Source organism: Peromyscus leucopus, chromosome 5 (assembly GCF_004664715.2).
Source record: "Peromyscus leucopus breed LL Stock chromosome 5, UCI_PerLeu_2.1, whole genome shotgun sequence".
Taxonomy (NCBI): domain Eukaryota; kingdom Metazoa; phylum Chordata; class Mammalia; order Rodentia; family Cricetidae; genus Peromyscus; species Peromyscus leucopus.
Window position 1 is genome coordinate 57,209,167 of NC_051067.1, and position 17,968 is coordinate 57,227,134.

Here is a 17,968-nt window from a genome sequence, read left to right on the forward strand (position 1 = left end):
GGAGCACGGAGAGTCGCACTCCGCCAGGGTTGGGAAGTGGGCTGGTCCTGAGTCAGGGTTCTTTTTCTTCCTCTGAGGAGCTGGCTTTGCTCTTCTCCTTGAGGGAGATGCCTGGGGCCTGTTTTTAGAACTACTGGCAGGTTTTTCCAGATCCTTCTTAGTCTCATTAATTGCCAGTGTTGGTCCTGTAAGCCACCTTTTCCTGCATTCTTCTGCCTGCCTGAGCAGCTACACACCATTGCTTCTCTGGGCCTCAGATGAAATCCTAGTCTTTCTTTCTTTCTTTTTTTGGGGGGTAGTGGTGGTGGTGATGGTTTGAGACAGAGTTTCTCTGTGTAGTTTTGGGGCCTGTCCTGGATCTTGCTCTGTAGACCAGGCTGGCCTCGAACTCACAGAGATCTGCCTGCCTCTGCTTCCGGAGTGCTGGGATTAAAGGCATGCGCCACCACCGCCTGGCTGAAAACCTAGTGTTTCTGTGGTACTTTTCCTCCTTGGATTATGCTGTTTCAGATCTCTGTGAAGTAGATGAGGTTTTTGAGCATATGGCTTGTGACACTCAGTTGGAGATTGTGAGGCCACACTGTACTTAATTGCCCAGGGACACACAGTGAGTTAGTGGTCCAGTCAAGACTGAAACCTGGGTCTCCTAGCTCTGAGACCGTCCATTAAATCCTACAGCTGCTGCCCTGTGTTGGCCAACCTCTCTCATTTTCACCTGGGTATGTCTCTTCCTTAGGAAACCTCATCATTAAAGACAGGTTCATCAGAAGATGGGTGCACAAAGAAGGCTTTAGTGGCTTCAAGAGGTATGTGACTGCCGCTGAGGACAAGGAGCTGGAAGCGAAGATCGCAGTAGTTGAGAAATACAATATCAGGATTCCAGAACTAGTAGAAAGGATAGAGAGATGCCACATAGAAGATTTGGACTTTGCAGGTAAGGAAAGCAGCTGTTGCCTTCCCTTCAAGAGGAGGAGCAGATGGTCTCTTGAAGTATCTCTGCATCTGTGGCCACCAGTGGCTGTGCTCTAAGTGAAGGGAGGGGCAAGGCTCTGGTGTTGATCCCTAGCACCATGTTAAATAAATAGTAAAGAAACACAGGAGCAGAGCAGTTATTTCCCCACAGGTTCTCTTTATTTCTGTTGCACTTGAAAGCCCCTGGAATAGGATTTTCTAGACCTAGTTCCACCATGTGTAACTTTGGGCCCCTGTGCCTGTATGTCTAAAGTGAGTGTGGGACCTAGTGAAGTCTCTTTGGCCTCTTGGATAGGATACTTTGAGGTATTCCTGGGACTAATTTTTATACTTTCTCGGACCCGTCTTTTCTACCTGTGCCCTTTTCCTATACAGGGGCACACCTGCAAGGATGCTTTGCCCGTTTCTTTTCCTGTGGGACCCCATCTAACTTGCTACATTTCTGTTCTAGAGTACATTTTGGGCACTGTGCACAAAGCCAAAGGCTTAGAGTTTGACACTGTGCATGTTTTGGATGATTTCGTGAAAGTGCCTTGTGCCAGGCATAATCTTGCCCAGCTTCCTCACTTCAGAGTTGGTAAGGAACACTGGGTTGGGACACAGGAGCCCTTGGGATGCTCCTATTTTATAGTTGGAGTTGACTGCTTTGGTTTGGATGGGATAGGATGGCCTCCTAGTCTACAACAAAAAGTCACACCTACTCCTAAACTTCTGATTTTTAATACTGTGGTTTTAGAGAAGTCAGGCTTTCACAGGGTCTTTCTCTCAGGTGGCTGAACGGGTATTGAGTCATGATGTCCCTGTGAACACAAGTGCCCATCAGCTCTGGGCTTTGCATCATCAGACACTAGGTGTTCCAGCCTCACGTAGAATTCCAAACATCAGTTTACTTACTCTCCAAGAAAAAAAATTTCGAGTGTTTGTTATTATTTGCAGTGCTAGAGGTTGAAAAGAGAGGCCTGCGTGTTCGGGTGCTGTATCCAGCCCCAGAGTTTCTGTTTACCAATTGCTGCTTCACCAGTGGCTTCTCGAGGCTCATTGGTCAAGTCTGTAAAGCAGTGTTTTTGTTTTGACTTTAAATCTCAGAATAAAACCATTTTGAGTTTCCCAACCAGGAAAGCTCCTTTAGTATTTACATACATCTTTTAGACACCCGCTCTATTAAGATAGGACTTATACATTGCATACCCCATCCCTTTAGGTTGTACATACAGCTCACTGGCTTCTAGTCTGTTCATAGATTGGCTAATCTAGTTTGCTAGGTATTGAAACTAGGAGATGATAGATGTGAGGTAGGCTTAGCAATGTGTCTTCCCCGTGATGATGTGAGATAGTTCCAGATTAGAATGAACTAATCCAGATAGACACTGTAGGAAACTGGGAAGAGCATAGACCTTGGTTCAGCTCTGCCCCTCAATTGGTGGTATGCTCATCTGTGAATGACATACTTTCTGCAAACCGCAGTCTTATCATCTGCCTTCCAAACAGAAAGTGGGTTAAAACACATTAGTATCCCCTGGGTCCATTGCACACATTAGCATCCACTGGGTCCATTGCACACATTAGCGTCCACTGGGTCCATTGTACACACTAGCATCCCCTGGGTCCATTGCACACACTAGCATCCCCTGGGTCCATTGCACACACTAGCATCCCCTGGGTCTATTGCACACATTAGCATCCACTGGGTCCATTGTACACACTAGCATCCCCTGGGTCTATTGCACACATTAGCATCCACTGGGTCTATTGCACACATTAGCATCCCCTGGGTCCATTGCACACACTAGCATCCCCTGGGTCCATTGCACACACTAGCATCCCCTGGGTCTATTGCACACATTAGCATCCACTGGGTCCATTGCACACATTAGCATCCACTGGGTCCATTGCACACATTAGCATCCACAGGATCCATTGTACACATTAGCATCCACTGGGTCCATTGCACACATTAGCGTCCACTGGGTCCATTGTACACACTAGCATCCCCTGGGTCCATTGCACACACTAGCATCCCCTGGGTCCATTGCACACACTAGCATCCCCTGGGTCTATTGCACACATTAGCATCCACTGGGTCCATTGTACACATTAGCATCCACTGGATCCATTGTACACATTAGCATCCACTGGGTCCATTGCACACATTAGCATCCACTGGGTCCATTGCACACATTAGCATCCACAGGATCCATTGTACACATTAGCATCCACTGGGTCCATTGCACACATTAGCATCCACTGGGTCCATTGCACACATTAGCATCCACTGGGTCCATTGCACACACTAGTATCCCCTAGGTCCATTGCACACATTAGCATCCACTGGATCCATTGTACACATTAGCATCCACTGGGTCCATTGTACACATTAGCATCCCCTGGATCCATTGTACACATTAGCATCCACAGGGTCCATTGTACACATTAGCATCCACTGGGTCCATTGCACACATTAGCATCCACTGGGTCCATTGCACACATTAGCATCCACTGGGTCCATTGCACACACTAGTATCCCCTGGGTCCATTGCACACATTAGCATCCCCTGGATCCATTGTACACACTAGCATCCCCTGGGTCCATTGTACACATTAGCATCCCCTGGGTCCATTGCACACACTAGCATCCCCTGGGTCCATTGCACACATTAGCATCCACTGGGTCCATTGCACACATTAGCATCCCCTGGGTCCATTGTACACATTAGCATCCACTGGATCCATCGCACACATTAGTACCCACTGGATCCATTGTACACTAGTATCCCCTGGGTCCATTGCACATGTTAGTATCCACTGGGTTTATTGCAGATGTTGAGTAGTTAACATAGTCCTGAGATTTACTGTATAGCAAAACTAAAAAGAAACAAGTATTTTGTGTAATTAGTTATTGAAGATTTTGCTTTTTTTTTCAATTGGCATTTGTAGGAAAATTTTGTATATATAGCTAGCAAATGTTGAGAGGCTTGTAAGGTATTAGTGAGGATTTTATGATACCTCATTTAGATGATAAAATGAGTTTTTGCAGGCAGGCTTTTGAATTGTTTGTCCTCCTTTTTTAGAGTCATTTTCTGAGGATGAATGGAATTTGCTATATGTTGCTGTCACTCGTGCCAAGAAGCGGCTCATAATGACCAAATCACTAGAGAACATCCTGACTCTGGCTGGGGTAAGAGAACTGGGTAATCGGAGTTACTTTCCAGTGTTTGAGTCACATGTGGTTTGAGGGATCAACCTTAGGCCTTGAGAGATCTTAAGATGAGGATGCTGGGTGAGCTTGTAACTGTGCTAAGATGAGGTCACTAGAGCAGATAGTGTTCTAACCAGTGAAGTGAGAGAGAGAGTGAGTTTGTGCCAGACTGCATAGGTCTGTTTAAAAAGTCAGTGGTTTTCATATATTTCTTAATTCTGCATTTGCTCAGCCAGTTCACATTTCCTGGGGAAAAAAAATGACAAGTTCGTGTTTTGTAACTACACTTCTCCCTTCTACAACATCCCCCACACCTCCACTCCTTTTGAAATGGCAGCTGTTTCTAGCAGTAGACTTTTCCAGAAGAATCTACCCTTCTGAGGGACATGAGTCTCTAGGTATCTGGGCCAGTTCCCCTGTGGAGATGCACGAAAGTGAGCTCACTCATATTCAGTCTTCATGCAATTCTCAGCCTTTGCCCTCCACAAATAACTTGCTCTCCATTTGTGCCCTATCGCTGTCTCTGTCCTGGTTTTCACAAGCATAAGTATAAACAGTTTAGTCTTACCGACCTTGAATTTGCATTAATAGTCATTAATGTTCATCTTTCTCTGAACCAGAGATGCTTAAGCCAGAAGTCTAAACTGTAAATGTAAAAGCCAGTGGGAATGTTTTCTTCTTTAGTGTCTTAGTCAGGTTTTCTATTGCTGTGTTGAAACACCGTGACCAAAAACAATTTGGAGTGGAATGGGTTTATTTCTGCTTATGCTTCGACATCACAGTCCATCACTGAGGGAAGTCAGGACAGGAACATGGAGGCAGGAGCTCATGCAGAGGCCATGGAGGAATGCTGCTTTCTGGCTTCCTCCACATGGCTTCTTGAGCCTGCTTATAGCACCCAGAACTATGCCCAGGAGTGGCATCACCCATAGTGAACTATGCCTTCACACATTATCAGTGAAGAAAATGCACCAAAAGCCCACCTGGTGGAGGCATGTTTTCAACTGAGGTTCTGTCTTTTAAAATGACTCTAGATTGTATCAAATTAACATAAACCTAGCCAGGACACTTATCTATCCCACAGTGTAAGATTGTACAGAAAGGCCATTTACCTGTTGGCATCTTTTATCAAGGAGACAATTGGTGCTCTAGAGTTTAAACATTGCTACTTAAAGCTTTGGGCCTTCACAGCAGTTAGAGGAGATAGTTACCAGATTCTAGTTGGGGGCATTCAATATCCCAAAGTTCTTAAGTAGTGGGAGGAAAGACCCGTGGTATTCATTGTTGAATATTGACTGTGTCTCCCATATGCGCCAATCACCTTGTAGGTACTAGAATTACATTGGTGCATAGGAGGAATCCCTGTCTCCATAAGCTGCATCTAGATGAAGAGGTAGACAAAAAAAAAAAAAAATACATGAAAAGAACCCTTTTCATGTGTTTGTGGAAAGATGTCAGAGCTTAAAAAAGAGAGCCTATGCAAGTAAATATGACATCACAACAAAATTTTATGCTGGATGTAGTGATGTATGTCTGCAGTTCCTGTACTCAGAAAACTGAAGTATCAGGATGCTTGGCACCAGGCTGGGGAACATAGTGAGACCCTGTCTTAAATAGCAACAACAAAACAGGTATGCAAAAAAGCCTTTGGCATAGGACCATTTAGCTTGCATTTTATTTAGACTTTTACTTTCTTTTTTTTTTTTTTGGTTTTTCGAGACAGGGTTTCTCTGTGCAGCTTTGCGCCTTTCCTGGAACTCACTTGGTAGCCAGGCTGGCCTCGAACTCACAGAGATCCGCCTGGCTCTGCCTCCCGAGTGCTGGGATTAAAGGCGTGCGCCACCACTGCCCGGCCGACTTTTACTTTCTAATCCCCATTAGTATTTTCCTTTAAGCCTCTGAGATAGTCTGCCTGTGGTGTTTGAAATCAGCTACAACATATTTTCTAAAGCTGGCCTTGACCTGTCTCTCACTGCATGTGACTTTTATCAGAACTTAGAGCCTTTTTTCTTAGTTCACATCTCCTGGGTCACCCAAGTACTTTTTCTATGAAGTATCAGATAGTAAATACTTTATGCTTTGCTGGTCACATGTTCTCTGAGGAGTAACTTAGGCCTCCTGTGTGCCATAAGGTAGGCCACTTCATGTGTGAGTGTGTCTATGTTCTAGTGACCTTGATTTACAGGATCTGGATTTGGCTCACTTACACTTGGCTGACTCCAGTTTAGATCTCTGAACCAGTACCCCCACGAGGAAAGCAGGGTAGCAATCTCTTCTGCAGGTAGTTCCTGTTATACAATTCTTTAAATAAACTTTGGCTATGCATACTTTTTAAAAAGGATTTATTTTTATTTGTGTGTAGTAGTGCATGTGCATATATGTGGGACTGCAGGTGCCTATGCATGTGCAGAGGTCAGAAGAGGCATCAGATCCTTCAGTGTTGGAGTTACAGGGCTGGAGAGCAGGCTTAGTGGCTAAAAAAGCTTGGGTCTGGTAGGAATGAATTTTTGGTAGAGAACCAAAAATACATATTAGTAATGCTGCCTTTGGTTCTTGGGAGTGTGCAAACTTGAAACTTTTGTTATGGGTCAGAAGGACATGCTGAATTTGAGCTGCTGCTCTGGGAAGGAGCTTGGAGGTGATGGTGAAAGGAACTTAACAAGAACCTGTAACTTCAAAGAGGATGTTATAGTGTCACTTGCTAATATTCAGTTGGAACTTGGGTGTTTGTGTCAGTTTTGTTGTTGCTTTAAGGAAATAGTTGACATAAACTGATTAGAGGAAGGTAGTTACGTTTTGGCTCACAGTTTTAGAGGGTTCACAGTGAGGAAGGTGTGGTGCGGCAGAGCAGCTCACATCGTGCAGGTGAGGTAGCAGAGAAAAAGTAATACAGGGAAAGATCAGGGCAAGGGCAAGCCCCAGATAGGACCTGTTTGCTCCAGCTGTTCCCTACCTTCTGCTTTTCACCACCCCCAATAATGCCATTGTACAGATCCATCTATTTGATCAGAACCCTCAGAATCTGATCGTGTCTAGAATTACCCTCACAGACACACCAAAAGGCACACTTCACCAATTCCTAGGAGATTCTCTATCCAGTCAACCTGACAGTCAAGACCATCATAGTGCTTATGCATCTTGTAGGCAAGTCCTGCAAGGGAGAAAACCAAATGAGTCAAAATAGGGGTCCTAGATAGTGAAAAATTCAGTAAGTAGCTAGTTTTTAGCCAGTAGATGTGAAGTCATACTTTAGGAGTCAGAAAATATGTGTAGTCTGCTATGTAGTGTCCATATTGTGGAGAACTCCTCAGGAGCCACACAACCTGAGCTGAATGGCCCTGACCCAGTGGCACCTATAGTTGAAGTCTTTAATGTTCTGTTTGGGTGCTTGCTGGCTGTGTGCCAGGCACTAACACCAGAGTGTACCTAGTGTGTCCTCCTTATAAGACACCGTGAATAGATGCAGATGAAAAAGCTGCAAGAAGCTGAGCATCGTGGCGCATGCCTTTAATCCCAGCCCTCGGGAGGCAGAGGCAGCCGGATCTCTATGAATTCAAGGCCAGCCAGGTCTACAGAGAGAGTTCCAGGACAAGCCAGGGCTACACAGAGAAACCTGTCTTGAAAAACTGAAAAATCTAAATAACAACAAAAATCTGTAAGAACCTTCCCTGCTAGACAGCCGGCAGCTGGAGAGTCAGCAATGCAGGAGTGTGTTGGGTCGGTTTGGACTTTGGTGCCGAGGATTGAACCACCTTGCACTCGGTAGGAAAGCGCTGTCACTGAGCTGTGTCCACTGGGGCAGCTGCTGCTTGCAGTTCTGAGTTTCAGCTCCCCTGGTTTGGAATTTATGTAGAAATTCTCTGGGTCAAGCATGATAAGTGTGCCTGCAGTTTTAGTCCTTGGAAGGGAGAGGCAGGAGGATTGAGAGTTCAGTCCCACCCTGGACTCCATAGTGAGACTCTGTCAAAATGCTGCTGCTGATAACAACAACAACAATTGTTTAATGTTGCAGTTGGGGATAGGGACTATGAATCCAGAACTAGTCCTGAAACGTCATTGTAAATGGTACCTTTTCATGTTTACCAGTCTGTTTTTAAAAATCTAGCAATTTTACCAAAAAGCCAATTCTACTGTCTTGAGTGTTCTTTCTTGGCAATAGCACTGGAGTTGGGAACATTAGAAAATAAGGAAACAAGACAGTGGCTCTCTGCTTCTGGATACGTCCGAGGGGTGCTGCAGGTCCTAGGCTGTTGGAGTTTTCAAGTAGAAGGTACCAGTATTGCCATTCACCTCTGTCTTTCTCCTTCACAGGAGTATTTCTTGCAAGCAGAGCTGACAAGTAACGTCTTGAAAACAGGAGTGGTCCACTGCTGTGTGGGGCAGTGCAACAACACCATCCCTGTGGACACCATCCTTACCATGAAGAAACTGCCTATCACTTATGTGCGTTCACTCTCTGTAGGGTTAAGTCACTCATACCCATTTTATTGCTTGTGGGCTTTGTGCCCATCTAGGTTCTGGGTGAGGAAGGTAATAGAGAAATCTGTATAATGCTTTTCTAAGAGCTTTGATATGGGAGCATGGCAGATGTGAGGTCATCTTTTTTGTCAGAGATCAGCTAATCAGATTGAATGACACTGCCTGGGTGTGCTAAGCCTTTCAGTCTGGGAGGTGCAGTTGTGGCCAGGTACTTCAGAGGGGAGCTATTTACCTGGAGGGCCTGTTGAATTTTTCGTGGTTCTTTTCACTTTCTTAGTTCTTTGGTGCTAGAGATTGAACCCATGGCGTTGAACATGCTAATCATGCGTTCCAGCACTCAGCAGTAGCTCCAGGCCCTAGTTCTTTATCTCTTGACTGGATAATTGTGGCTGATCCTCTAAAGGACTTTGAGAGTTTAATCTAGATGACAGTGCTGTGTAGGGATTACCTCTGTGGGTTGACACAGGAGTGAGAATACCACAGCCATAGTGCGTCAGAATGTTGGCAGCTGGACAGTAATTCAGTACTTTTTGGTGGAATTCTTGTCCTTAGATTGTGCCCTTACCTCTTTTTCCTATCCATCCCTGTAGAGCAACAGGAAGGAAAACAAGGGTGGCTACCTCTGCCACTCGTGTGCAGAGCAGCGGATCGGGCCTTTGGCATTCCTGACTGCCTCCCCAGAGCAGGTGCGCGCCATGGAACGCACTGTGGAAGACATCGTGCTGCCCAGGCATGAGGCCCTACTCTTCCTTGTCTTCTGAGGCTGTGACTCTGCGTGCTGAAGGAGCCATTCTGGGCTGCATTCCTGCTCATGGGAGACTCTGAGTCAATCACAGCATTTTTAGGAAGAAGATACCAACTAGACTTGGAGCTGCCATTTCTCCGTTCCTTACAGATAGCCAGTTCCCACTTGCCTGTCCTCCGTATGCATCAGGTCAGGGAGTAGGGAGAGTCCTTTTGATAAAAAAATCATTTTATGTATTTAAACTTTTATTACAAGGTTTCAATTAAATAGGCATCGCCCATTGGCATGCCGCTGTGAAGTCCAGCTTCAGTGCTGTCATTTCTAAGCTTTCTCCTGCTGTCTGTGTCCGTGATCTCTCTCAGCATCTTGTCACTGTTCATATGGTTTTTATGCTGAGGAGTGACACCTGAGGAAGCCATAGCGGGTCTTTGTCATTTAGAGTTCATGGTATAAACAGGAAGGTGGCATCATGTTCAGAAGACATGCACAACATGGTAGTAGCTAGACTTACCTGGTTTCCTGCTGACAGCTGGAGATCAGAAACACTCGCAGGAAAGTAAGGTCAGCAGTCACTGTGGAGAGGACAGGGGGTCACTAAGGGAGAGATGGGTGTGGAGTAGCTCATACGACAAGGGTTACGTTCTTACAGAAACCACCAGCAAAAGTACCCATATCACGTCGATATACATCATTCTTAGTATTTGAGATTTTTGCTGGTTGGCAGCTTTCTGAAGCTGATGGCTGGTGGTTAAAAGCACGTGGCATCACCCAAAGAATTTACTGTGTTAGCCTCAAGTCAGACCAAGCAGTGTCCAAGGTCTTCTAACTTGAGATCTTAGTGGAGTCATTCCAGTTCTAGTTTGCATAGTATTTTAAAGAGGCCAGGTAAGTTAAAGGCTAGAGTTATAATATCAGCAAAACATGATGGCTGATGGGCTGCCCATGTTAACGTAATGGGGCTAGGTATTAGGGCATGGGTAGTTTTCAGATGACCACCGTTGGCATCACTTAATGATTTTTAAGCCATTCCAGATCTCCAGAGTCAGGTGTTTGAGCTCATGGTCTAGCAGTTGGTATTTAGCAAGTCCTACAAGTGACCACAAGACACTAGATTTTTAGAACTTCTCTTGATACTAAGAAGGTAGAGCCCATTCTTAATGCTTACACTCAATATGACCCATGTTCTGGCTGGTTCTCCAAGTAGCTGAGGGCAGCTTTCATTGATAAAGAGGAGACACGGGAAAGCAGTGCTGGGGATTGTGGGGTTCACGGAGGAATCTAAGAAGAACCACCCAGGCAGCTTTTGCATGAAGAGCTAGCTCAGTGTTCTGACCAAGAACCATGGGCTAGAAATACAAGTTTTGGGATTGCAGTGTGTCTGGTAGGTGAGGCAGATAACATTAAAGGGCTCTGGTGAATTCATCCTACAGAAGTGTGAAGAATAAGAAGAGCAGAAGTCCAAGAAACAGGGTGGAGGGTGAAAGACTTGGAGTAAAGAAAGCAAAGGGGGCTTACAAAGGAGGATGATAGCAGATTCCAGGGAGTGAACTCAAGAGAGAAGGAAGATGGAGAAAAAGTGGCCATCAGCATCCAATGCTTAAAGAGACCATGCGAAATAAAAGTGAAGAGAGATCTCCTCGTTGGGCACTGAACAGTCAGTGGTGATGTTAGCTGGCCAGTTCAGTGAGCGTGGTGGTGCACATCTACCTGTGATCCCAGCCTCTGGGAGGCTGAAGTCACATGATCACAAGTTCCCAGTCAACCTGGGCTACATGGGAGGACCCTTTTTTTTGTTTCTTTTTGGTTTTATTTGAGACAGGGTTTCTCTGTGCAGCTTTGTGCCTTTCCTGGATCTCACTCTGTAGACCAGGCTGGCCTCGAACTCACAAAGATCCGCCTGCCTCTGCCTCCCAAGTGCTGGGATTAAAGGCGTGTGCCATCACCGCCCGGCTGGGAGGACTCTTTCATGCCAGAAGCTAAACAGCAGTAGGCCAACGTGTGAGTGAGGAACTTCTGGAGGTTTGATGGATTAAATGTATTTGCTTTGTTTTCTCCCAAAAGCCATACTAAAAAATGATTGAAAGATTCTCCCCATCAGACTGAAATAAAAAAGAAAATAGATAACCACACTGGGGTCAGGGGTTGGGGGTGGTGTGGGGGAGAAGTTGGATAGCATCCATCTTTGAATTGGGACACTGGCAGTTTCCTTCTCTACAGAGTACCTACCTTCAGTGGGAACAGAGACATTAAAGTTTCTAGAGAAGTAGACCAGCCAGGTTACCAAGTGAACAAACCTGGAGGCCACCCAGGTGCCGATGGTTACGCTGGGCTTCAATGCCTGCTCAACTGGAGCAGTGAGCCAAGAGCCAAAAAGGCATCTCCCTGGTGAACACTGAGTGCCAAACCAAGGGGTCCGCTTGGAGGGTCTGTGCAGGAAAAGAGAATGTCTGTGTATCCTTAATACAGTGAGAATAAAGGATGGGAGTGCTGGGGAATCACAGTGTGTGTGTGGGGGGGGGGGGCGGGTGACACAGGTGGAAGAAAAAATAGAAAGTGAAAAGGCTGGCAGTGGTGGCGCATGCCTTTAATTCCAGCACTCCGGAGGCGAGCCAGGCAGATCTCTGTGAGTTCAAGGCCAGCCTGGTCTACAGAGCGAGATCAAGGACAGGCACCAAAACTATTTTGTTTTGTTTTGTTTTGTTTTTTAAAAAAGATGTGTAGTGGTACACATCTTTAGCCAGGAGGAGGCAGGTGCTGTCTGAAGCTTGGACTACATACAGAGTTCCGAGCCAGCTAGGCCTACATAGGGAGACCCTGTTGCAAATATAAATAAGTAAATTCAAGCCGAGAATGTAGCCCCGTTGTTAGAGTGCTTGCCTTGACTGTGAAGCCTGGGCTTTCATCCCCAACACCAGGAACGGTGGCATGCACTTGTAATCCCAGCACTCAATAAGTGAGACACAAGAATCCGAAGTTCAAGGATGTCCTCCACTACAATAGTGAATTCAAGGCCTGCCTGAGATACATGAAACCCTATCAAAATGAAAATAACTCAAAATCGAGGATATCAGTGGTTCCCAGCCTTCTTAACACTGTGGCCCTTTAATACAGTTGCTCATGTTGTGATCTCCCAACCATAAAATTGTTTTCGCTGCTACTGCATAACTGTAATTTTGATACTGTTGTAAATCATAATGTAGATATCTGCTGTGCTTGATATCTGCCATGTGACCCCCGTGAAAGGGCCATATCATGACCCACAGGTTGAGAACCACTGTTCTGGAGTCAAATAGCCCACCATATGCCCAGCCAAACCTGTGAGTGCATTGTGTCGGGAAGCCTTGAGTACACTATGTAAAGAAGTGAATGTAATTTTCAGAGCAACAGAGATTGATCCAGAAGTTCCTGGAAGGGAAAAAAATTTATCTGAGCCCAAAATCTGAATGTCTTCAGATACTATGACAGTAGAACTATGACTGTAGCATTCCAAAGCGAGCAAAAGACTTACTAGAGTAAGGGTGTCTATGTTAACACCCTCATAGTATTGGAGGATATAATTGGCAAGAGTGAGGGAACGAGCTGGGGGTGGGGAAGATATCCCCTAGGAAACTACTGGGCAAAAGGAGAGAATGTCAAGCTATGGCATGTGAGAAGGAATAGGTCACAGGATCAGGGTGAGAGGCAGCCGCTTGAGGAGAGCGGGCTTTATAGAATTCCAGACATTCCTGAACAGTAAGGGGACATTGCTGGAGTCTGGGGACACAATTTTAAAAAGGCAAGTGCTTCAAAAAGGTCCCAGAGTATGAGAATAGGGTTCTCATACTAATAACTGTATTAGTTACTTTTTGCAGCAATGATAAAACACCATGACCCGAAGTGACTTACAGAAGGAAGTTTATTGGCTTACAGTTCCAGAGAGAGAGGAAGGTATGGCAACCAGCAGCTATAGCAGAAAGCTGAGTGGGCACATTTCCATCCACACCGAGTAAGCAGAGTGAGCTGGAAGTGGAGGAAGGCTATATACTCTCAAAAGTCCAGGGACTGACTTCTTCCAGCAAGTCTCCATCTCCTAAAAAAGTTCCATAACCTCCCCAAACAGTGCCACCAACTCAGAACCAGGTGTCCAAATACTGGAGCCTATTGGGGGACATTGCTCATTCAAACCTCTACAGCCACCAAAGGTGGAAAATGCTATGTTGCATTTAGGGCTACTGTGGCTGTGGTGAAACCATGACCATAAGCAACCTGGGGAGGAAAGGGTTTATTTCACTCACAGTTCTATATAACAGTTCATCATCAAAAGCAGTGAGGGTAGGAACTCAAGCAGGGCAAGAACTTGAAGGCAAGAGCTGATGCCGAGGCCGTGGATTTGGGTTGCTTACTGCTCATCGTGGCTTGCTCAGCCTGCTTTTTCAGAGAACCTAGGACCACCAAACCAGGGATGGCACCACCCACAATGGGCTGCCTCCCCCCATCAACCATGAATTAAGAAACTGCGCTGTAGCTGGGTCTTAAAGAGGGAGGCCTCTTCTCAGTTGAAGTTCCCTCCTTTCAGATGACTCTAGCTTGTGTCAAGTTGACGTAACCCTAGCCAGCACAGTGCTGTGTGTAATACCAAAGAAAGGCAGCGAATCAAGGACTGCATAAAGATCAATTTCTTGGTGACTTACAAGCAGAAGCACTTCTCGAGTGCCGGAAGACAAATGGTTACCTGCTCAAGCAGGAGAAAGTGGTTTATATGCTAAGATAGACTAAAGTGCTATGACTTTTCTCGTCAGCTGTTATGTTCAAACATCAGCTGAGAAGCCATCGGGCACCAGTGGCTTAGAGAACCACCCATGCTTTAAGGACTTGGTGTCCAGTGGGGTTTAAGAAGCGTGCTAGGAGTCACCCGGTCAGCAAAATGGCTGTGACAGCCAAAGTGGCTGTAGTTATGTCAGGTTGTGGCTCTACTGCAGTTTTAATACTTAGGAAAATAACAGCATGCAGAAGAGAAGTCACCATGGTTTATTACACAGCTCGGCTATGTATGAAAGTGATTTTGTGGGCTTCTTTTTCTGTTGTGTGACAAGATCCCATGACAGTCTGAGCTTGAACTCAGCTGAGGATGACCTTGAACTCCTGATCTTCTTGCCTCCATCTCCTGAATACTGAGATTGTAGGCTGCATCACCATGGCCCCCAGTGTTTCTGGAACCTTAATAGTGTCGTCATGTGTTTTGGAGGTGGAGAATGTATCATCTTGGGAGAGAGCAAACTGAATCGGCTTCCATAATAGGTCAGTTATGGTGTCTAAAACTACAGGATGGAAGTAGAAGCCAGTGTGAGCTTATGTAGATGCCGGGAGAAACATGCCGAAAACCGGCAAAAAGATTTTTAAATGTTCTCTTTTCAGAAACTGGGCATGGTGATATGTAGCTATACTCTCAAGACTTGGCAAGTGGAAGCAGGAGCATCAGGAGTTCAAGGCTAGCCTCAGCTGAGTTTGAGGGCAGCCTGGACTACATGAAACCCTGTCACAGAAAATGAAAACAACAAACTTAGATTTGTTTTGGGCAGAGGTAACTAGGCAGGTAGGGTGGTTTGTTGTAAGGTGCTTTAGCTACTCCTGACCATGTAACTTTATGTTAAAATCTGAGTGGACAGCAAGAAACAGGGCCTCTGCATCTCAGGACGCAAGGCAGAGAAGAAGAAAAGGCAGGCAGAGGATGATGGGACCTTGGGAAAAAGTTGTTGCTTTTCAAATTCAAGGATTTACCGGGTTTACACATTATGTGAAAATGGACAGACTGGTACAGGGAGAGAGTGATGGATGTAGAGTGGGAGGGGCCAGGATACAAGATGGAAGAGAAGCAGGGCTAGAAGCACACTGTAAAGGGTTGAACATGTTTGTTTGCCTTGCCGTATTTGTTTGTTTTTCTAATTATAAACATTGCTTTATTAATACAACACACAAACTGTGAAGGTAAAGAAGTTTAAATATCTGTATCATAACAAACAGGCTGCAATTCAACCTCCAGGGTCCAGAGCGTGCCAGGAGGAGACTGGAACAGATAGAAGCTCATGGTGGAGAGGACTTCTTCAGAGCTGGAGGAGGGCCCAGATCCTCTCTCCTGAGGACTGTGGGACTCTTCATTTGAGGGTGGTGTATACTCTGTGCTCTCGAGGCAGGTCAGAATTCTCAAAATCGAGAGAACCAGAAGGATAGCTTTCCTGGTTCTGACCTGGATTCCTTCTTCCCAAATAAATCTCTTGAAAGAGTTTTGGGTGAAGATCTTTTGCTGGCATGGAGCAGAATCTCTGCTGGGAAGCTCCCTTAGAAGGGCAGAGCAGCAGAAGAAGCTATACTTCTGCTGGGAAACTCCCTCGGGAGCCGGAGCAGAAGTAACAACTTTTTGCCAGAGCCAGAGCAGATGGTTACATTTCTGCAGCCGTTTTCCCTGCACCGTCAATGTGCCGAAATTCATGGGTAAATAAATAGAACAGACAGCTATTAAAGTACAGATAGGCAGCATCTTTATCTGTCCAGGAAATGAAAAATAAAACTACATAAAGCTTCCATCCTACCCCAGTGAAGAATGGCTGTCATTGAGAGAGTAACAAATACTGCTGAGGGTACAGGCGGTGGAGAGACAAAGCCCTCTATGTGCCTGTCTTCATTGTCATTTTACTGTGACAAAATACCTGACCCACGTGACTTAAGAAAGGAGTTTATTTTGGCAAACAGTTTGAGGGTACAGTCCGTCTTGGAAGGGAAGTCAGAGTGTCGGGGCTTGAAGCAGCTGGTTATGCTGCACCTTCAGCCAGGAAGAAGAATGCAATGAATACTTGATTGTGCTGGCTTTCCTTCATCCTTTTGTGCAGTCCAGGATCCAAGAGTAGAGTGGTAGGTCGTCCCACCTCAACCTAATCTAGATAACCCTTCAAAGACATGCCCAGAGGCTAGCCTGATCTAGATAATCCCTCACAGGCATGCCCAGAGGCCACCCTGATCTAAATAATCTCTCACAGGCATGCCCAGAGGCTAGCCTGATCTAGATAATTCCTTACAGGCATACCCAGAAGATAACCTAGTCTAGATAATCCTTCAGAGACACGTCCAGAAGCTAGCCTGATCTAGATAATCCATCACAGGCATACCCAGAAGATAACCCAATCTAGATAATCCCCACAGGCTTTGACAGATCCTCATCTGATCTAGATCATCCTTTACAAATGTGCCTGATGGCTGAGAGGTGGTGGCACATGCCTTTATTCCCAGCACTTGGGAGGCAGAGGCAGGTGGATCTCTGTGAGTTCAAGACTAGGCTGGTCTACATAGTGAGTTCCAGGACAGGCTCCAAAGCTACACAGAGAAACCCTGTCTCGAAAAATCAAACAATCAAACAAACAAACAACAACAAAAATGTGCCTAATGACTTGTCTCCTAGGTGATTGTAGATCCTGTCAAATTCACATTAACTGTCACATTCTAGATGGTAGGAATGTAAACTAGTGCAGCCACTGTGGAAATCAGTGTGGAGGATCCTCAGAATTAATGCCTATATAATCTTCAAGACTTCTTAGAACAGCAAAAACACCAGAGCAATTGAGTACCCATGGAGATTTTTTAAAGGGGCCTGGAAGATTGCATACTTGTTTGTAATTAGTGACTTTGCCTCCTTTGCCCAGAGAATGGATGAATTACCCAGAAGCACCCATGTTCCTTGTAAGGCCATCTCCCAGAGGGAGCAGCTGGTCATGTGGAGCCAGAGACTTGGGGCTGGGATCCCAAGGTTCCGCTGATTGTGTACAGTTCTTGCAAAACCTTTGCCCTTTAAGACTTTCGTATCAGTTTTATTTAATAGTTATTGAGCAACCCTGCTAGTAGCCTGCTAAAATGAAGCTTAAACCACACAGACTACTTCTGCTTTATCATTTCCTGATTGTATGTATGTGTGGCCCATACTGGCTTCCTTTGTAGCCCAGACTGGCCTGGAGCTCTTGATTCTCCTCAGTCCCCCCAGAGCTGGGAATACAGGTGTGGACCCTGGGAGTACAGGTGTGGACCCTGGGAGTACAGGTGTGGACCCTGAGAGTACAGGTGTGGACCCTGGGAGTACAGGTGTGGACCGTGGGAGTACGGGTGTGGACCCTGGGAGTACGGGTGTGGACCCTGGGAGTACGGGTGTGGACCGCTCCTGTCACTTTTTTTTTTTTTTTTTTTTTTTTTTGGTAATTTTATTTAACATTGTTTTAATCAAGCAATGTAGCTGTTTAAAACAGGAAAATTTACATACACCTTAATAGTGCAGTGGAGGATTACTTTTGTCAGGTAGCCTCTATGAATAAAAGCCAGATTGTGTGAATTTGAATTTCACTGGTTTGGCTCCTGACTGAGCAGCAGTTGAAGCCCAAGGCCTTGCTTGCCTCCGTGCTGAGAAGCCCTGGCAGTTTCTCCCTTCCAGGAACAGCAGGAGCTCTAAGACACAGTCTTACCATTCTGACCCTGAATGTGCTGATCTCCTGGGGAATCTCAGGAAACGGTGGCAAATGTGCTGGCCACACAACAGAGACTCTGAAACCTAGGTGACATGT

General features: G+C 45.7%; 1 protein-coding gene across 4 annotated transcripts in view; it reads left to right on the forward strand.

Moving 5' to 3' along the window:
- Positions 1–9,695, forward strand: part of Fbh1 (F-box DNA helicase 1) — a 40,220-nt gene extending 30,525 nt beyond the window's left edge. For all 4 annotated transcript variants that reach the window (XM_028891278.1, XM_028891270.1, XM_028891261.1 and 1 more), the window contains 5 exons: positions 737–934; positions 1,424–1,549; positions 4,041–4,147; positions 8,480–8,611; positions 9,238–9,695. In XM_028891278.1, coding sequence (XP_028747111.1) covers positions 737–934; positions 1,424–1,549; positions 4,041–4,147; positions 8,480–8,611; positions 9,238–9,408 — 734 coding nt within the window. In that variant the 3' untranslated portion in view covers positions 9,409–9,695. The remainder of the gene's footprint in view (positions 1–736; positions 935–1,423; positions 1,550–4,040; positions 4,148–8,479; positions 8,612–9,237) is intronic.
- The last annotated feature ends 8,273 nt before the right edge of the window (positions 9,696–17,968 follow it).